General features: G+C 42.3%; 1 protein-coding gene across 1 annotated transcript; it reads left to right on the top strand.

Moving 5' to 3' along the window:
• The first annotated feature begins 2,910 nt into the window (after positions 1–2,910).
• Positions 2,911–3,525, top strand: LOC123171274 (uncharacterized). The gene is made up of 2 exons (XM_044588849.1): positions 2,911–3,139; positions 3,227–3,525. Exons 1-2 carry the CDS (start codon positions 2,911–2,913, stop codon positions 3,523–3,525), a joined length of 528 nt encoding a protein of 175 aa, XP_044444784.1.
• The last annotated feature ends 12,217 nt before the right edge of the window (positions 3,526–15,742 follow it).

Below are 15,742 nucleotides of genomic sequence, written 5' to 3'. Positions count from 1 at the left end.
TGGACTTGGTTAATGTTGAAGAAATTTGACTTTCTACAAAACTAACACTCCTTCCACTCCCTTATACAAGGCCACTTCATACTTTTATGCCTAAGTTTGACCATTAATTTTATCAACAAAAAGTGAGTTATATGCCGAAAAAATATTTCATTGGATGCACATTTCAAAAAACTTTTTGATGATATATTTTTTATCACATATAATCCATATTTTGTTGACCAAAATTATAAGTCAAAATTTGGCATGAAACATGAAGTGGCCTTGTATAAGGAATTGGAGGGAGTGCCCCTTATATTTTGGAACTGATGAAATATTTAGTTTTGTGGGTGATGGAGACTATAGAGTGTGTTTTATTTTTATTATAGTACGGTCATTTGTTGGGTCTTTAGTGGTGTGATTCTGAGTTATCCGCTAACCAACCTATATTTAGTGGGGAAATTTCGGTGTCGGTGGTCGCATGTATTACTGTATTGGTGCTAGAGTATCACATGGTGGCGCTTCTATTTTTCCAGGTGGTGGGAGGGTGCGCAGGATTGATATGTTTTTATCGGCCGGTTGCTGCTAATTGATTTGCAAAATCCTTTGCCCGGTCAAAATCATAAACCAAATCCAAAATTGAATACCTCAATTGAATGAAAGAGCTTTAAAATTAGGGAACGTAGTGAATTAAAAAATGGATGTGAGAGTTTGAGAAAGTGTTGACCTGGTCAAAATCAGTTGACCCAATTCTAAATTGAATACCACAATTAATTTTGAGGCCTGAAAAATTAGAAAGCATAGTGTATAGTATAAAAAAATTGAATAAGAGAGCTTTGAGAAAATGTTGACGCGGTCAAAATCGGGTGACCCAATTTTAATTGGAGACCTCAATTGAATGCGTGCTTTTTAAAACTAGAGAGCTTAGAGCATCTCTAGCAGATCCCACAAAATCCCAACCCGCAAAAGTCTTTTGCAGTTCGCGGAAAAGTGCATATGCAGGCCGACATGTCAGACTCATACCCCGCAAAATGGACCCGTAAAAGAGGATATTCGGGGAATATGCTCTTTTACGGGTCGGCTACGCGGGGTCTGCTCGGGCACCGCCGCGTCGACCCGCAAACCGAAGACGCCCATTTCTCGGATTTGATATCGGTTCCGACAAATAAGTTCAAATTCAAACAACATAACACAGTTTACGCGCAGTTTAGTAGGACAAACGCAAAAGAGGGTCTTGCAAAAGTGACGACCACGTCCGGCATCATCTTGGTCTTGCAAAAGTTCACTATAGTAGGACAAACGCAAAAGAGGGTCTTGTAGTCGAATGCGGCGAACGGGGCTTGATCGATGTCAACGACGTTGGTGTCCAACAAGTTCACGAACTCGGCAGTTGCATTGTTCGAACCATCGCTATAGTGAACGATAACAAGTCACGAGCTATCACAAATGGCGAAAAGCAAAGAAAATTGACATGACCGAAGACGCATACCTTCCGGCCATTTCGTCAAACACCTCGCTTGCGATGGGAGCAGCACCGTTGAGCGGCATCGCCGGCGAACCTCTTTCCGGGGCGGAGGGAGTGGATGAAGGAGCCGACTTCTTTGTAGCCGGAATCTTCTTCCGCTTTACGCTGGAGACCTTGGCGACCTTCTCCGCCACCGGCCGGGATCGTGCAGCGGAGTTGCCGCCCGGAGCACGGGCCTTCATGGCGGAGGCAGCCGGATTCCAGCCCTGCACGACCACGTTGCCCTGCCGCTTGCGGGCAGGCGCAGTGGTGCCTTGGGCGACGGTGGGGCCAACATGGCCGGCGACGAGATCCCCGAGGGGATTGAGCATGCGCGACCTCGACGGTGACAGGGGACAGCAGGGAGTCATCCATGGCGGCGAAGGACGGCCGGGGAAGATGCACCGGAGCGTGAGGTGGCGGGGCAATGGTGGCAGAGGGTGGGGGAGCGGGAACGGCCGCGCGGAAATGTCCCTCCGCCAAATCTCGCTGCGGATAGGGGCTGAGCTCGGGTCGTCCTCCCACCCCGTGAATCAAGAGGTCGGGGGAGATCTTTTGCCGCGCCGCGCAAAATTTTTTACGGGTCGGCCGCGAATCCGGTGTCTGATCGGGCATGTTTTCCCGCCCCAACCCATATTTTGACGGTTATTTTGCAGGTCGGGGCGGGATGCGGGGTCTGCTAGAGATGCTCTTAGTGTTATAGAGGATTATCTGAGGAATAAATGTGTTGCTTTACAAAAAGGTATATAGATATGCTTCCGCCGTTCTTAAATATAAGTCTTTTTTAGAGATTTCAATAATGGACTATATAGGAAGCAAAATGAGTGAATCTACGCTCTAAAATATGTATATATACATCCGTATCTAATTTATCTTCTTATGTATTTACACACTATATTTTTCTAAAAGGTATATAGATATACTCCCTCCATTCTTAAATATAATTTTTTTTAGAGACTTCAATAATGGACTACATACGAAGCAAAATGAATGAATCTATACTCTAAAATATGTCTATATACATCCGTATATAGTTTATATGGAAATCTTTAAAAGACTTATATTTACAAAACGGACGGAATATACCCCTAAAGTATTTGTACATTATGTTTTTGTTTTTATTGAGGGATGTTTATGCACATTATGTCGACCTAAGCTAAACCTAAAACCTAGAAAGATTGTCAGAATCTGGACGGTATAAAACATCGAGAAACCCGCCGCCCTGTCCTCGCCCAAATCCCACCGACCACCCAGAGCGCCGCCACTCCCACAGTACCGCTGAAATGCCGAAGTCGCGAAAGCGGAAGGCCACCGTGCCGGCGGCGCCGCCGCCGCCGCGCCGCCCACGGCCCCGAATGGAGTACCGCGCGCGGTCCGACGAGGCGTGGTACGGCGCGCGCGTGGTTGTGCAGGATGGCTGGCTCCGCGTCATGTTCGAGAATTCCACCGAGGATGCAGACGAGTGGTACAATCCAGGGGCTGACTTCGCATCCCTGGGCGACGTCGAGGCGCTCCGCGCCAGGTTCCGCCGGGAATGCCCGCCCCTCGACCACGCCCGCTGCGGGGATGTCCGCCCGGGCGACAAACTCTGCCTCGCCTGCGATATCCACGGCGACGTCGAGGAGCTCAAGTACTACGACGCCGTCCTCGAAACCGTAAGTCCTCCGTGTCTCGTCCTACTCAGCGCGTTCGTCAACACACGCATATGCTTCGGTAATAATAGGCGCCGACCAAATATGCAGGTAGAGAGGGCAGCGCACGGCGTGGAGCAGTGCGCGTGCCGTTTCACGGTCCGCTGGACGGAGGGGCCGCGCAGTGGTTGCTTGGACAAGGTCGGCATCGAGGTGGTCTGCTGCGTGCCGAAGTCACCGATCCAAGATCCGGTGCTGAGCGAGTTCCTGGACGACCTGACAAAGAGGTTCGCCGAGGACCAAGGGACGGCAACGGCAGCATCTCAGCAGGCAGACCCGACCCCGATGAGCGAGGAGGAATTGTGCGGGTACAGTCTCGCATACTCCTCGAGTAATAATCTTTTCGTCTTGTAATGAAGGGATTTAATTTCTCCCCTGAAATCATCAGAGATTTGATACATGACACCCATGGGCTAAAAGAAAACAAAAGAACTCTGTAGGGATCTACAGTTAGTTTTAACAGACGCGATCGACACACTAGTGACACCACCATGTGTATGTCTTGGCTGAACCGTCGCTATGTTGTCCAATATAGAAATGCGGTTCCCAGTATTGAGATGCTTAGTACGAAGGCAACATAAAAAAGGGGTTCTATTGGGCACTGGCTTTATTAGAATATTAGTTCAAATTCATGTAGGACTTTTTTATGTTGTTTTATTGTATGCATCTTTCATAAAGTTGCTATATTGTAGAGCAAAGTTTTCTTAAGATGATGTAGCAAAATAATTATTGGGAAGAGATGTTTAATTTAATTAAGTCGTTTAGGCAAAAGTAATAGGTGAGAAAATGAATGAACTAATCGACACATTTAACAGTTTTAATAACTAAACAATCAAGCTTCAAAACTGTTATGATTAAACTATTGTTGAATTTCATGGTTAACATTGTACAAATTTGACTTTTACATTATGAATTTTTTAACAATCTAATTGAATTTCATGGTTACTATTTTACAGGGTACTTCTTTCATTGAAGAGGGCACCAAATAGTTCGACCGGAAAACCGTGAAGAGGAGGTATGTTACCGCATAGGTTGATATCTCTGTCTGCTCAATAAGAGAAAGTGTCCAAGGAAAACTCAGTTTCATTGAAACATGGAAACCGAAACTTGCGCCTTTGGATCACAAACCTTTGGTCGAGATTAGTCTACATATTTACCAGATTATGCAACCTGCTTCTCGGTGGGCATTGTGCACACAAATCCTTTTTATTTGTACCTATACTGAAATGAATCCATTAAAGTTAGCATTGCATGTTTGGAGTTTCGGACCTGTACTCCATGCCTTTGCTGTTTTCAAATTTAATTCCAGTAAATTTTATGTGTGTTGTTTTCAGATTTAATTCCAATTTAGTTAATGTGAAAATAAAATCTCCTATCGCATGTTGTTTTGGTCCAAACATATAAAACTGTTGATCATTAGCCCCTTAGGTTGATCATAATTTTTTTGGTTATCCTTTGTTATCAAAAGTCAGTAAGCCTATGCTCACTCGGATGTGCAACATGGTGCCACATGCAGGTTTTTCTTTGTGTTCAACCGGTCACAAAAAAAATATTTTCTCTCAAAGAACAAGGAGCATTGACGAGCGGTAGCCAGTGTTTGCAAACTAGCTGCTGTGTGCTCCAATACCCTCACCAGTTACTACCTACGAGAGAGCGGATGTTTGAAAAAGGATAACATATACGAAATCGAGCGGACCCATGTGCCAGTGAGCAATAGCATGAGGGAATCAAACCCAAACTCATCACTGCCGACTTAGGGAGCTCACGCTAGCAGTTTGCTTTTTTCCCCAAACGAAACATGGGTATTGACTATTGGTAGTCCGTTTGTGAACTCATTAATGTGTCCACCCATGTCATCGCGGTTTATAAATAGATGTGGAGGCGAGAATTTAGAAAAAGGAATATTTTGATAAATGGCACACCTTTTTGACTTAGACAAAATGACAAACCATAGTGTCATTGCCATGTAAACACAACATCCGTAGGAGCGTATGGACAAAAACTAGTCGACCCACAACCCAGTTAGCGAGCCACAACAACCCTGAATTAAACCAAACCCCACCGAATTTAGGACCCTCGCGCCAGTGATATTCGCCCAAGAAAGGGTATTATTGAGTGCCAATAACCATGTACATTTGGATTTTTTTTCAAGAAGGAACACGGGCATTGACTACCAGTAGCCATAGTTTGTGAACTCGCTCTCGTGTGCACCCATGTCACCATTTCTTATAACCAACGAGGTAGAGCGGGCATTCAATAAGGAAAAAAATGACAGTATGATACACCTTTGTTAGGCTTCGACAAAATCAATATATGACTTCTCAACCGAAGCAAATAGAAGTGACGCACCACCATGTGTCTTCCCTGAATCATCTGGTAGCATCATTTAGTTCAATCAAGCACCTTGGTCGTGCCCACCGCAGGTTTTCTAGATCCTCGCCGGAGATCTTCATCGCCCGTTGCTTCCATAGAGACTAGCCAATCATCAATATACTGAAAAATTAGATGAATCGTAGAGGACAGTCATGGGGAACTATCCCTAGAAACACACTCTACGCCATCATTCTCCAACAACTTGGTGGGAGGCGTTCAAGCAATAATACAACATGTTGTATTAGGTTCAAGGGAGCCACAAACATTTGAAGCACATTGGATAATACCCCAAACAAACCTCCCACAGAGCACCGAAACAAAAGACGGCCAATAGACCTATCATGGGCACAAAAAGGACAACCTTTCTCCCCCATCCACCTACGATGCAACAGAATGTCTCTGTTTAAAATACTACACTTCAGTAATCTATGGTGGGATTTTAAATTTTCCAATGAAATCTACAACCATCAAAGGGGAGATGATACAGTTGTTCATAAAAGTATTTAACTGTGAAAACTTTCTCAGGAATAGTTTTGAATGCACACTAACATAGGACAAGTTGAATGCCACCGGAAAACAAAGTTGTGTATATAATTGTTCATCTAAAGCACCAGAAATACCATTGTGTTCCTATCCTGTGAGAGACAGAATGTGACACATTAGGCATCCTGCCTTGATAATGATAACAAATGAAGACATTAAATGACGATAGTTGTCTACCGCATATGACAGCTTGAATATATCTTGTGGTGGGAGCGCCCCATCAGCACCACTTCTATCTTTTTTTTTTTTGCGAATGGGAAACTTCCATTGATCAGGATGGTTCAATACATTCAGCAGCACATAAACTAACAACTTCTACAGGCCCAGAAGAGAGCCAAACTGCAGTGCGTACTGTATGATGGCCAAGCTGGGCAAGCATATGGCGGGCACCATTTTGTTCCCGGCGAATGGCTACAACACGCGTGTCGCGTACACCATTCAGGAGCCTTTTAGTTTCATTGGACCAGCGCTGTCAAGGGTGAACGATCCCTTTCCTTGTCGCCCATCATAGATGCAGCAGTCACACCATCTGTTTCGAGGATAAATGGTGCGCGACTTCATCCAGTGGCCAGCGCAGCTCCTTCCGTATATGCCGCAACCTCAGCCTCCAGCGCACCACTTCTATCTGCTATGCTTTAGAAATTATGCAACATAAATACTCATGCTCCACATTTGGGAAGTGCTAATTCAAACACATGATTTTATTTCTTAATTCATTATATGCACATGTGTGCCTATTTTGGAAGCTTTTCATATTGCCATCCAATTCTAGCGAGTCACCCTGAATACAACAATGGCGGACACACATGTTAAACATGATCTTTAGCTCCAAGAAAAAAAAAACTCTGGGTACAATTTCAAGGCTCAATGAGTCGCCTCAAAAATCAATAAAAGTTTGATTATGATCAATACTACCATAACAAAGTGTCTCATAAAACTGACAAGTACAAAGATAGTCAAGTCAAAAGTGGTTCATCCAACACCGACATTACCAATAATGGGTTGCAACAATACGAGTGAGATAAAACTTTTGAGACCATTGCGAATATTCTTCTATATCTTGTCGGTCAAATGCCAAAAGCAAGTCACAATCATTTAACATTCAGCTCAAATTAAAGGTACCAAAACTTCCACTCTAATTGAATAATTTCTCTAAATTTCGCTAGAAAACAGTAAAATATAGATTATCAAGGGAATTTGCTGTGGAATTTTTGTGTAGATAGCTCGTTCGTCCTCTTCTCTCTATGTTACTCATATTTTCTTTCCAGTCGGTCAAAAGCGCCCATACCTCACCTCAACAAGCTGGGCTGAGTTTACGATCTTCTTAAGATGCTTTGTATCTCTCGTGTGCATATGAGCTGACTCATGGACCATCTGGCCATGGTCCTCATCCTTCTTCTCCATTGTCCAACCGAAAACACAAAGGTGAACATGGTTCCCCGCGCACCCACATAAATAGTAAATTAAAAAAATACTGGAAAAATTGAAAAAATTCTGAAATTTTGAGGTATGAAACTTAGTCGACCATTCTATTCATGTGTGAAGTTTCGTGATCTATTGACATCCATTGTATTCTTAATGAAGAAAATACAACTGGGACCATACTATTAATTAAACAGTGTTTTTAATATAGCTTCGATTTTGTCATTTTTGCCTAGATTACCACGGATGTGATTTCTTAGTGAAACTTCATACGTGAGTATACCAGTTGACTATGTGAAAAAAAAACAGATTTATCTTATTTTTTCTAGTATTTTTTCCCAATTTACTATTCATCAAGGGTGCGTGTGGAACCATGTTCACCAAATCCATAACCATTGCCCAACATAATATTTGCAGAAATAATGAGGTTCCCAGTTTTGATAAGCTTATAGTACAAAGTCAACATAAAAAGGGGATCTATCGAGCACTGGATTTATTAGGCTATTAGTTCAAATTTATGTAGGACGTATCATATTTAGACCTTTCATACATAAGGTTGCTATACTGTATGCCTCTTTTCCGTCTGATTGAGAATTCATATCGTCTGAGATGGTTGCTTCTGCTTGACACTTAATTGTTGGTGGAGTCAGGTATCCATCAGCAAATCCATTTTAACTTATTATTATTGTTGGTTTTATGTTCTGCAAACATATTTTATTAGTCTACTAGTCATCAACCCGAGCATCAAGACGGGCTAGCACTTATAATATTAAATATGACAAAGTTGAAACAAAATAGAAATGCTGAACAGTAATATGAATATGTTATTATATAATAATATTATTATTATATTGGAAGACAACATGGTTATATATTCAAAAGTTATTGCATGTATCATGTATTCGTGACATAAGTTTCAAAAATATTATAAGATGAAGTACCCTACTGTAGCATATATCTTCCTTCCTCCCCCCTACCTAAAAAAGAAAAAAGATGCATGTTCCTTTTATATGTGTACAACATTTAAACAGAAGTCCTCCCTCTGTAACTTAGGAGAGCAGATAATTAATTTCACCAAGTTTGTTTAATTATAATAGAATTTGTTTCTGCACACCAATATCAACGTACGTGATTTTTTTTTAGAAAAGGAGGAGGACCCCCGGATATCAATGTACGTGATACTGCAGCAAATTATAAGTTCTTGTCTTAACCAATAAACTCATATTTTCTTTTGTGATTTTCTCATACCTTAAAGGCCATATATTATTCAGATTTGAGGTTCTTTTTGTAACCAATAAACTCTCACATTATTTCTTTTGTGATGAACGAGGCTGAGAACTGTGCGATAGATTATTCGTATTTAAATTGTTCGTGCCAAACAAATCTGGGACATGGATGCGTCGAGGAGATATCCGAGGGGGAGGGGGAGGGGGAGGGTGACAGGGCTATGCGCGGCATGGCGGGCTCCTGGGACATGGATGCGTCGAGGAGATTCTCGGGTGCATCTCGACATGCGGCGGCAGGGGAGGGAGCGTTGTCGGTGGTGTGGTCCAAACCTCTTAGTACCACATGTGTGGTATTTATCAGGGTCCTAATCCTGGGTATTGACTGGATCCAAGTCTTTACTTGCCTAGCGCCGGCGGTTTTATCTAACTTCTAGTCTGTACTAACGTCCATAGTTGACAAACATCCGCTTTAATCCCCTTGAAAAAAAATCTATTGAATATTTTTTTGACAATCCTTTAAAAAATATATTGAATCTATAACACATGGGAGATTTATTTTTTGAGCTAGCATATAGAAAAATAAATGAGATGTATGTTAGATTCAATTGTGGGAAAAAAGAAATTATAACTGCAAAACCCCTGTCTTGTGACGATTGGCTCCTTCTACTTCAAATTTCAAACAGCTTTTACAACTCCTTCTAAATGAACCATTATGGGATAAAATAAGGTACTCAGTTCAATAAAAGTTAGAAAAATAAGGTAATCGAATATATATGTTAGAACTTGGAAAACTGATATTAAAACGTCGAAGAGGAATACAAGTAGGAGATCCGGATATGCATGTTCGAGTAGATTGTACCTGCTAAATCAACATATCATGGGGTAATATCATGTAGGGGAATATACATGCTTGGGTTGCGTGATTGGATCATACCTACTATCAGCATCACGTACATCTGCATGATGGATTGCTGTACTTGGAAATTGAGATTCAAAGATCGAGGTCGAACACGTAATTAGTATATATGATGGATTGTTGTAGTTGGAAAGTGCGATTCAAAGGTTGAAGAGGAACATGATTAGGGAGCCGAGCACACTTGCTTTGATAGAGAATAATCACGACCACCGGCCATAGGTAGGAGAGCAGGATTGAAGGGGTAGAGTACATATCTATATCTATATCTACATCTATATTTTATATCTAATATTAAAGGACAGAGACTTTCATAATTTTTCATACGTCATCTTTTTATATCCGTTGATTTTATATTAATTATAGAGATTGACGGCCAAGATTGAAATCCTTTTGGTTCATCCGTTGTTTTCTTAGGAATAGACTCAGAAAAAATCCGTCTGCTAAAAAAAATTGCACGCAGTGGGAGTCAAACATGGATGGCGAGTCATGCGTACGCATCGCACGAGCCATCTCACCCAGCCAATGCTTTTGACAAAAGAGGAAGTCCAGCCTCAAGTATGGAAAAGCGCAGATATAATTTAACCTTTTTTTAGGCAAAGATAAAATTTAACTGGGCTGACCTCCAGACGCCCCATTTTGGTCTGGCCCACGTATGCTCTGTGGTTTCTTTTCTTTTCTGTGTTTTCTTTTTTGTTTCTTTTGATTTCTGTATTTCCTTATTTATTATTTATTTTTCTTTATTTTTTGTGTATTATACAAAATTCCTTGCGTGTTTATAGATGAAAATATTTGTCGTATTTAAGGAATTTCTCACCCTATATCAAGAAAATGTTCATCATATTTCATCAAATTTTCATTCTGTAAATTCAAATTATTCTCCATATATCACTAAAATGTTCAATATGTATTACAATATTGTTCAGTGTATATAAAAAAATGTTCAATGTGTATTTAAATATTTTTCAGTGTATACCACAAAAATGGTGTGTATTTTAGAATTGTTCAGCGTATATTAAAAAACTGTTCATATATAAATATATAAGTTGCACATCGTATATAAAAAATTCAATAAATACTCATCATTTCAAAAGTTTCTTCATGTATTTCAAAATTTTGATCACTTTTTTCAAAAATTGTCCATGTTTTAAAAGTTTGTTTGGATCCGAAATGTGTTCATAATTTTCATGCATTATTCACAACTTTTAAGATTTTTTTCACGTTTTTCCAAAGAAATGTTGACAAATTGAAATAACGATTGCCGCTGTACTTAGTACATTACATTTAGTGCTGCGCCTCTACCGGTTAGCAATGCATCTACCCATTGGGTTGTCGGGAGTTCGACTGCACACATGCCATTATATTTTTTTGTGACATTTATACATTCATTCAAAGTTTGGGAATGGGCCGGCCCATTTGCGCGCCCGCTTTAGCGAAGCTCGCCTATTGGATGCACACGGGCATCCAATAGGAGCTCTCTATGGAAAGTTAGCGTACCAATCCCTTGCTCGCTACTCAATTGGGCCTTAACCTGTTTCTTCTATGGCACAAAAAATTACGTACGCGGGTGCTCATGTTTCATCTGTTGTTACCGTCCCATGTGAGCCGTCGTGTGCCCGTAAAAATTAATCGAGGATCAAAACGCATTGGTAACTGATGCATGAAAAACGTATTAGTAACAGATGCTATCGACACTTACGTCCTCCATGTCTGGCTTGGACCGGAATAATCAACCGACTACGCTAGCTATTATGTTAAATATATACCCGTAACCTCGACCCAATCGTCCCCTAACCGCCCACTTTGCCCACGTGATGCTATCGCCTCCTCCATGTATGCCTCTAGCCTCAATCGCATATCAAAGCCGCGGGCGTGACATCCAGATTGTCATCGAGGTGTTTGAGGTGTTCGACACGGGACTGCACACGGTCTCTCCCATCGTGAAAGCACACGATCACTTGGTGTGACCGTGTGAGCATCACGCTGGACTAGATGTAGGCCTGTCCAGGGGGTTGTGCGAGAGGTGCGACCGCACAGGGCCCCCATGTCGCAGGGGCCTCCAATTTTGGGCCAACATTGTATATTTTTTGTTAGGCTATTAAATTTCTTTGCACTGTTTTAGGCCTGTGGCCTGGTCTGACCGCTCGAGCGCTCCCTCCTAATCGCGATCGATCGCATGCCCCGAAGCATTTTCCCAACTCCCTCTCGGCCAGCGCTCTGCCCTAATCTACTTGGCGAGGCACGACGGCAAGAAGTAGGATGGCAGGGGCAGGCGGCAGAATTCGCCCCAAAAAATCAAACAGTAACCAGCGCCAGCAAGTGCCAACGCCACCAAGAAAAGCAGAAGGCAGCCGCTGCTAGCCGGCGGTCAAGCGCCCGGGCCTAGGCCAGATCGATTTACGGATTAATCAGGTGCGCCCAAGATCAAGCGGATTTAATTTGGCTATTTTTCTATTCAATAATTTAATGGCTAATGAGTACGTTGTATATGCACATCAGTTCTGAAGTTAACTAATAAAATTTTATATGTTTATTTTTCAACTGATGTAATCTTAATAGAAGATAGTTGGCTTATTAGATATATTTCATAATAGTATATGAAATACCATCTATTTAAAGTTTATATGACTTAAATGAGAGTATCCTTTAGTCATATTAATATTTTAGTTACAAGAATTTTTCATATTTTAAGGCATCATTCGCATTTCGCACCGGGGCCTCCAATTCCTGAAGACGGCCGTGATTAGATGGCCTTACGCGTATGCACACGATGGACCGGGTTCTCCAACCGTGACACCAGTCTCTGCCATCGCGAATACACTCAACTATATGATGCCACACTCACACATAGCGTGGACGTGATGCGGTACAGTACATGCATGTAGCGGGATGACACGCTCGGGCAGCATGCCGGCCTCGACCTCATACGTGATAGATGTGCATGGCAAGGCCCATAATCATAATAGTGCTGGTGGTCTTGACGACTGATCCTTTGCCCCGCCATCTATAATTTAAACATGAATGCTTGCACAGCTAGCTAGAACTTCTAATCACCAGGTATGTCTTCTCCAATTAGTTTTCTCATTCTCCACCTTGAGCTCCTTTTCTAATTTTAGCTGAAACTTCTTAACTGAAGACAATAGATCCTAATGAGATCTCATATAAAAGAACATCTATGATATTAATATTTTTCATTTGAGACATTAGGGAAAGGCGCAAGTATAGATAAGCACCTCTAATTGTTTTCACACAAGTGACGGTTGCCCATGAGGTTGCTGATAGACGAGCACATGATATTTTGTTCTCCCGTTGCAACACACAGTCATGTTTGCTAGTAGATTTTAATGTTGGAGGCTTTTACGGGCAATCAGCCACATCATGATTTGTTTTCCCTTTTCCGTTGAAGATTCTTTTTTGACTTGCGTTCATTAGAGCATCTACAGCTGGAATTTGCAAATCCGTTCCCTCAAAGGCGGGCGGACGTGATCGGACGCGTCCGCGCCTCTCATATTTCAACCACTTAATCCATACGAAGCATGCAAAAGTAATTCTACGTACTACATACAATGTACTACCCTATTTACTCTTCGTTGTCTGAGATGTCCACGACGACGGTGCCGGGCGCCGGCTGGACGGACGGGTAGGAGGGCCCTGCCTCATCCTCCTCCTGCTCGACCTCATCCATGTAGGCGAGCATCTCCGCCTCATCCGCGGCCTGCTACGCCTCCATCTCCTGCCGGCGACAGTGTCTGGCCTCCGCAGCCAACTTTGACCGGAGGGAATCGAGGATGGCCTGCTGCTCCGCCTGTAGATCTATGTCGCCAGCGTCCCCCACATCCTCCTCCTCGGGCTCATCCTCCTCCTCCTCCTCCTCCTCCGGATTCACTGCATCTGGAGGTACCCCCGCGGCGATTCAGGCTTCGTGCCTAGCCCAGATCTGCTCCGACGCTCCGGTGTAAGAAATGGCCCGCTCCTCACATGGCGGCATGGGGGCATGACTACTAGGCGGACAGGTGGAGTGGAAAGGGGCGGCGACGGCAGATAGGTGAAGGAAAATGTGGATAGATGGTAGGGTTTCGGTGCCGCCGATCAACTTAAATAGCCGGGCTAGGCACTACGCGTCATGGTGGAGCTGCGCCACGCGGCGCCACCGGTCCGACGGAGGAGACGAGCTTCGGACCGCTGGGTTTCCGGGCATTTCCGGCTGGGACCCCGCCATTAGTCTGACGTGGCGGGCATGCCCGGGCGCCCACATATCAGCCCCTCATTTTGGCTGGATATGAGGGGTGCCGGTCAGCCCGGGCGTTTGGGGCTCGTTTGAGGCGTCTGTCTGGGTCGAAAAATTGTGACCGGTTAGTGACCGTGAGGGTCGCCCGAGCGTTTGAGGCCGGTTTGGGGCGTCCGGATGAAGATGCTCTTTAAGTTTTCTAGGGACGGAGGTTTTCCCTTTTTTCAGACGAATGGATGGAGGTTTTTTAGATCCGTTTTTTTAACTTTAGCGACTTTATTTAAATAACAACCATGTCTTTTACAATAAAAGGGATCAAGAAGCCCGGGGGTTTATCATTCCACACCTGTGTTTCTTGTCCTTCGAAACTGAAGCGAGCAAGTTCGTGAGCACAATCATTAGCTTCTCGCACACAACGACTTATAGTTGCTTTGCCGAAAGAACTCATCAATCATCGACAATCATTGGTAGGCTCCAGGCACACAATGACTTATAGTCGCTTTGTTTTACAACGTTGAACTTGTCATATGCCTTTTCCTAACGGACATGACCAACTCCGTTATCCAAGTTAGAGGAATGGATGGAGTTTTTGTTTTAAAAAATTGCTTCATTTGTTTTACGACGTTGGACGTGTCAGATGCCTTTTTCTAGGTGACAAGACCATCTGTATTACAGAAGTTTTCCTTTTATCCTGTCCGTAAATTCTATAATTCAATGGTGTAAGTAATTTCAATGATGTGGATTAGTAAGAGAACTTGAAAGGTGCCTCATTTGTTTTACAATGTTGGACGTGTCAAATGCCTTTTTCTAGGCGACATGACAACTCTGTTACGTGAGTTTTCCTTTTATCTTGTCCATAAATTCTTTAATTCAACAATGTAATTAATTTTAATGATGTGTATCAGTGAGAGAACTTGAAAGGTGCCTCCAATTAGTATATATAAGATAAGATATAAGACTGATGTATTGGGCCTTATTTGAGATGGGCCTCAGGCCGTCATACTCCTTGAGATCACCCATTGCCGACCCTGACAGCATATATCATTAGTAAAATAGGCAAATAGTAGTTCAAATTGCTTAAGAGGATCTAGCAAAAAACATGATTGTGAAGTAACACGTAAGGTGTAAAATAAATGAATTACTAACTAACAAGGATAACTATAAAAAAATCAATGGTCGATAAATCTTATTCGGTGCTTATGATTCAACTATCTCACCGAGTTTCGAAGTAGGACAAGCTTAACTTTCTACAACTTGATGCTACTTAAATCAAATGCATGCTACCTTGGTAGATACATAAATTCGCCAATGAAATGAGTTCCATCTATCAATTATTGAGAAGAGTAGTTTAATTTACTTAAGATGCCGGGCAAAAATAAATCGTGACATTGGAAAATGAATTAACTAATGGACACATTTAACAGTTTAAATAACTGAAAGATGAAGCCTCAACACTGTTATAATTGAACTATCATTAAATTTCATAGTTAAAATAGTACAAAATTGACTTCTCTTTCACGATTTTTTCCAACTATATAACTGTATTTCATGGTTATTATTTTAGAGAGTAATTTTTTCCTTGAAGAGAAAATCACAACGGTTAAAACCGGAAGATCGTGCTGAGGGGGGTCTGGTATCGCATAGTTTGATATCTCTATCTGTGCTCAATATAGATAGTATCCAATGGAAACAGGAAATCAAAACTTGTGCAGTTGGATCTTAAATCTTTGGTCCAAATCAGTCTACATGTTTCTTGCATTTTGCAACCTTCTTATTGGCGGCCATTGTGCACAAAACTCCTAGTTATTTCTACCTATACTGGAATGAGTCCAAGAAAGATGGCACTGCATGTTTGGAGTTCTAGAC

The sequence above is a fragment of the Triticum aestivum genome, chromosome 7D (assembly GCF_018294505.1).
Source record: "Triticum aestivum cultivar Chinese Spring chromosome 7D, IWGSC CS RefSeq v2.1, whole genome shotgun sequence".
NCBI lineage: Eukaryota > Viridiplantae > Streptophyta > Magnoliopsida > Poales > Poaceae > Triticum > Triticum aestivum.
The sequence above is the reverse complement of the archived record's forward strand: the minus strand, read 5'-3'. Positions and strand labels throughout refer to the sequence as shown.

Bases quoted from the DNA above. Each gene is read 5' to 3' on its own strand.
- LOC123171274 (XM_044588849.1), top strand. From the start codon at position 2,911: ATGTTCGAGAATTCCACCGAGGATGCAGACGAGTGGTACAATCCAGGG. The intron at 3,140-3,226 runs GTCCTCCGTGTC...ATATGCAGGTAG, and splicing joins CGCCGTCCTCGAAACCGTAA to AGAGGGCAGCGCACGGCGTG.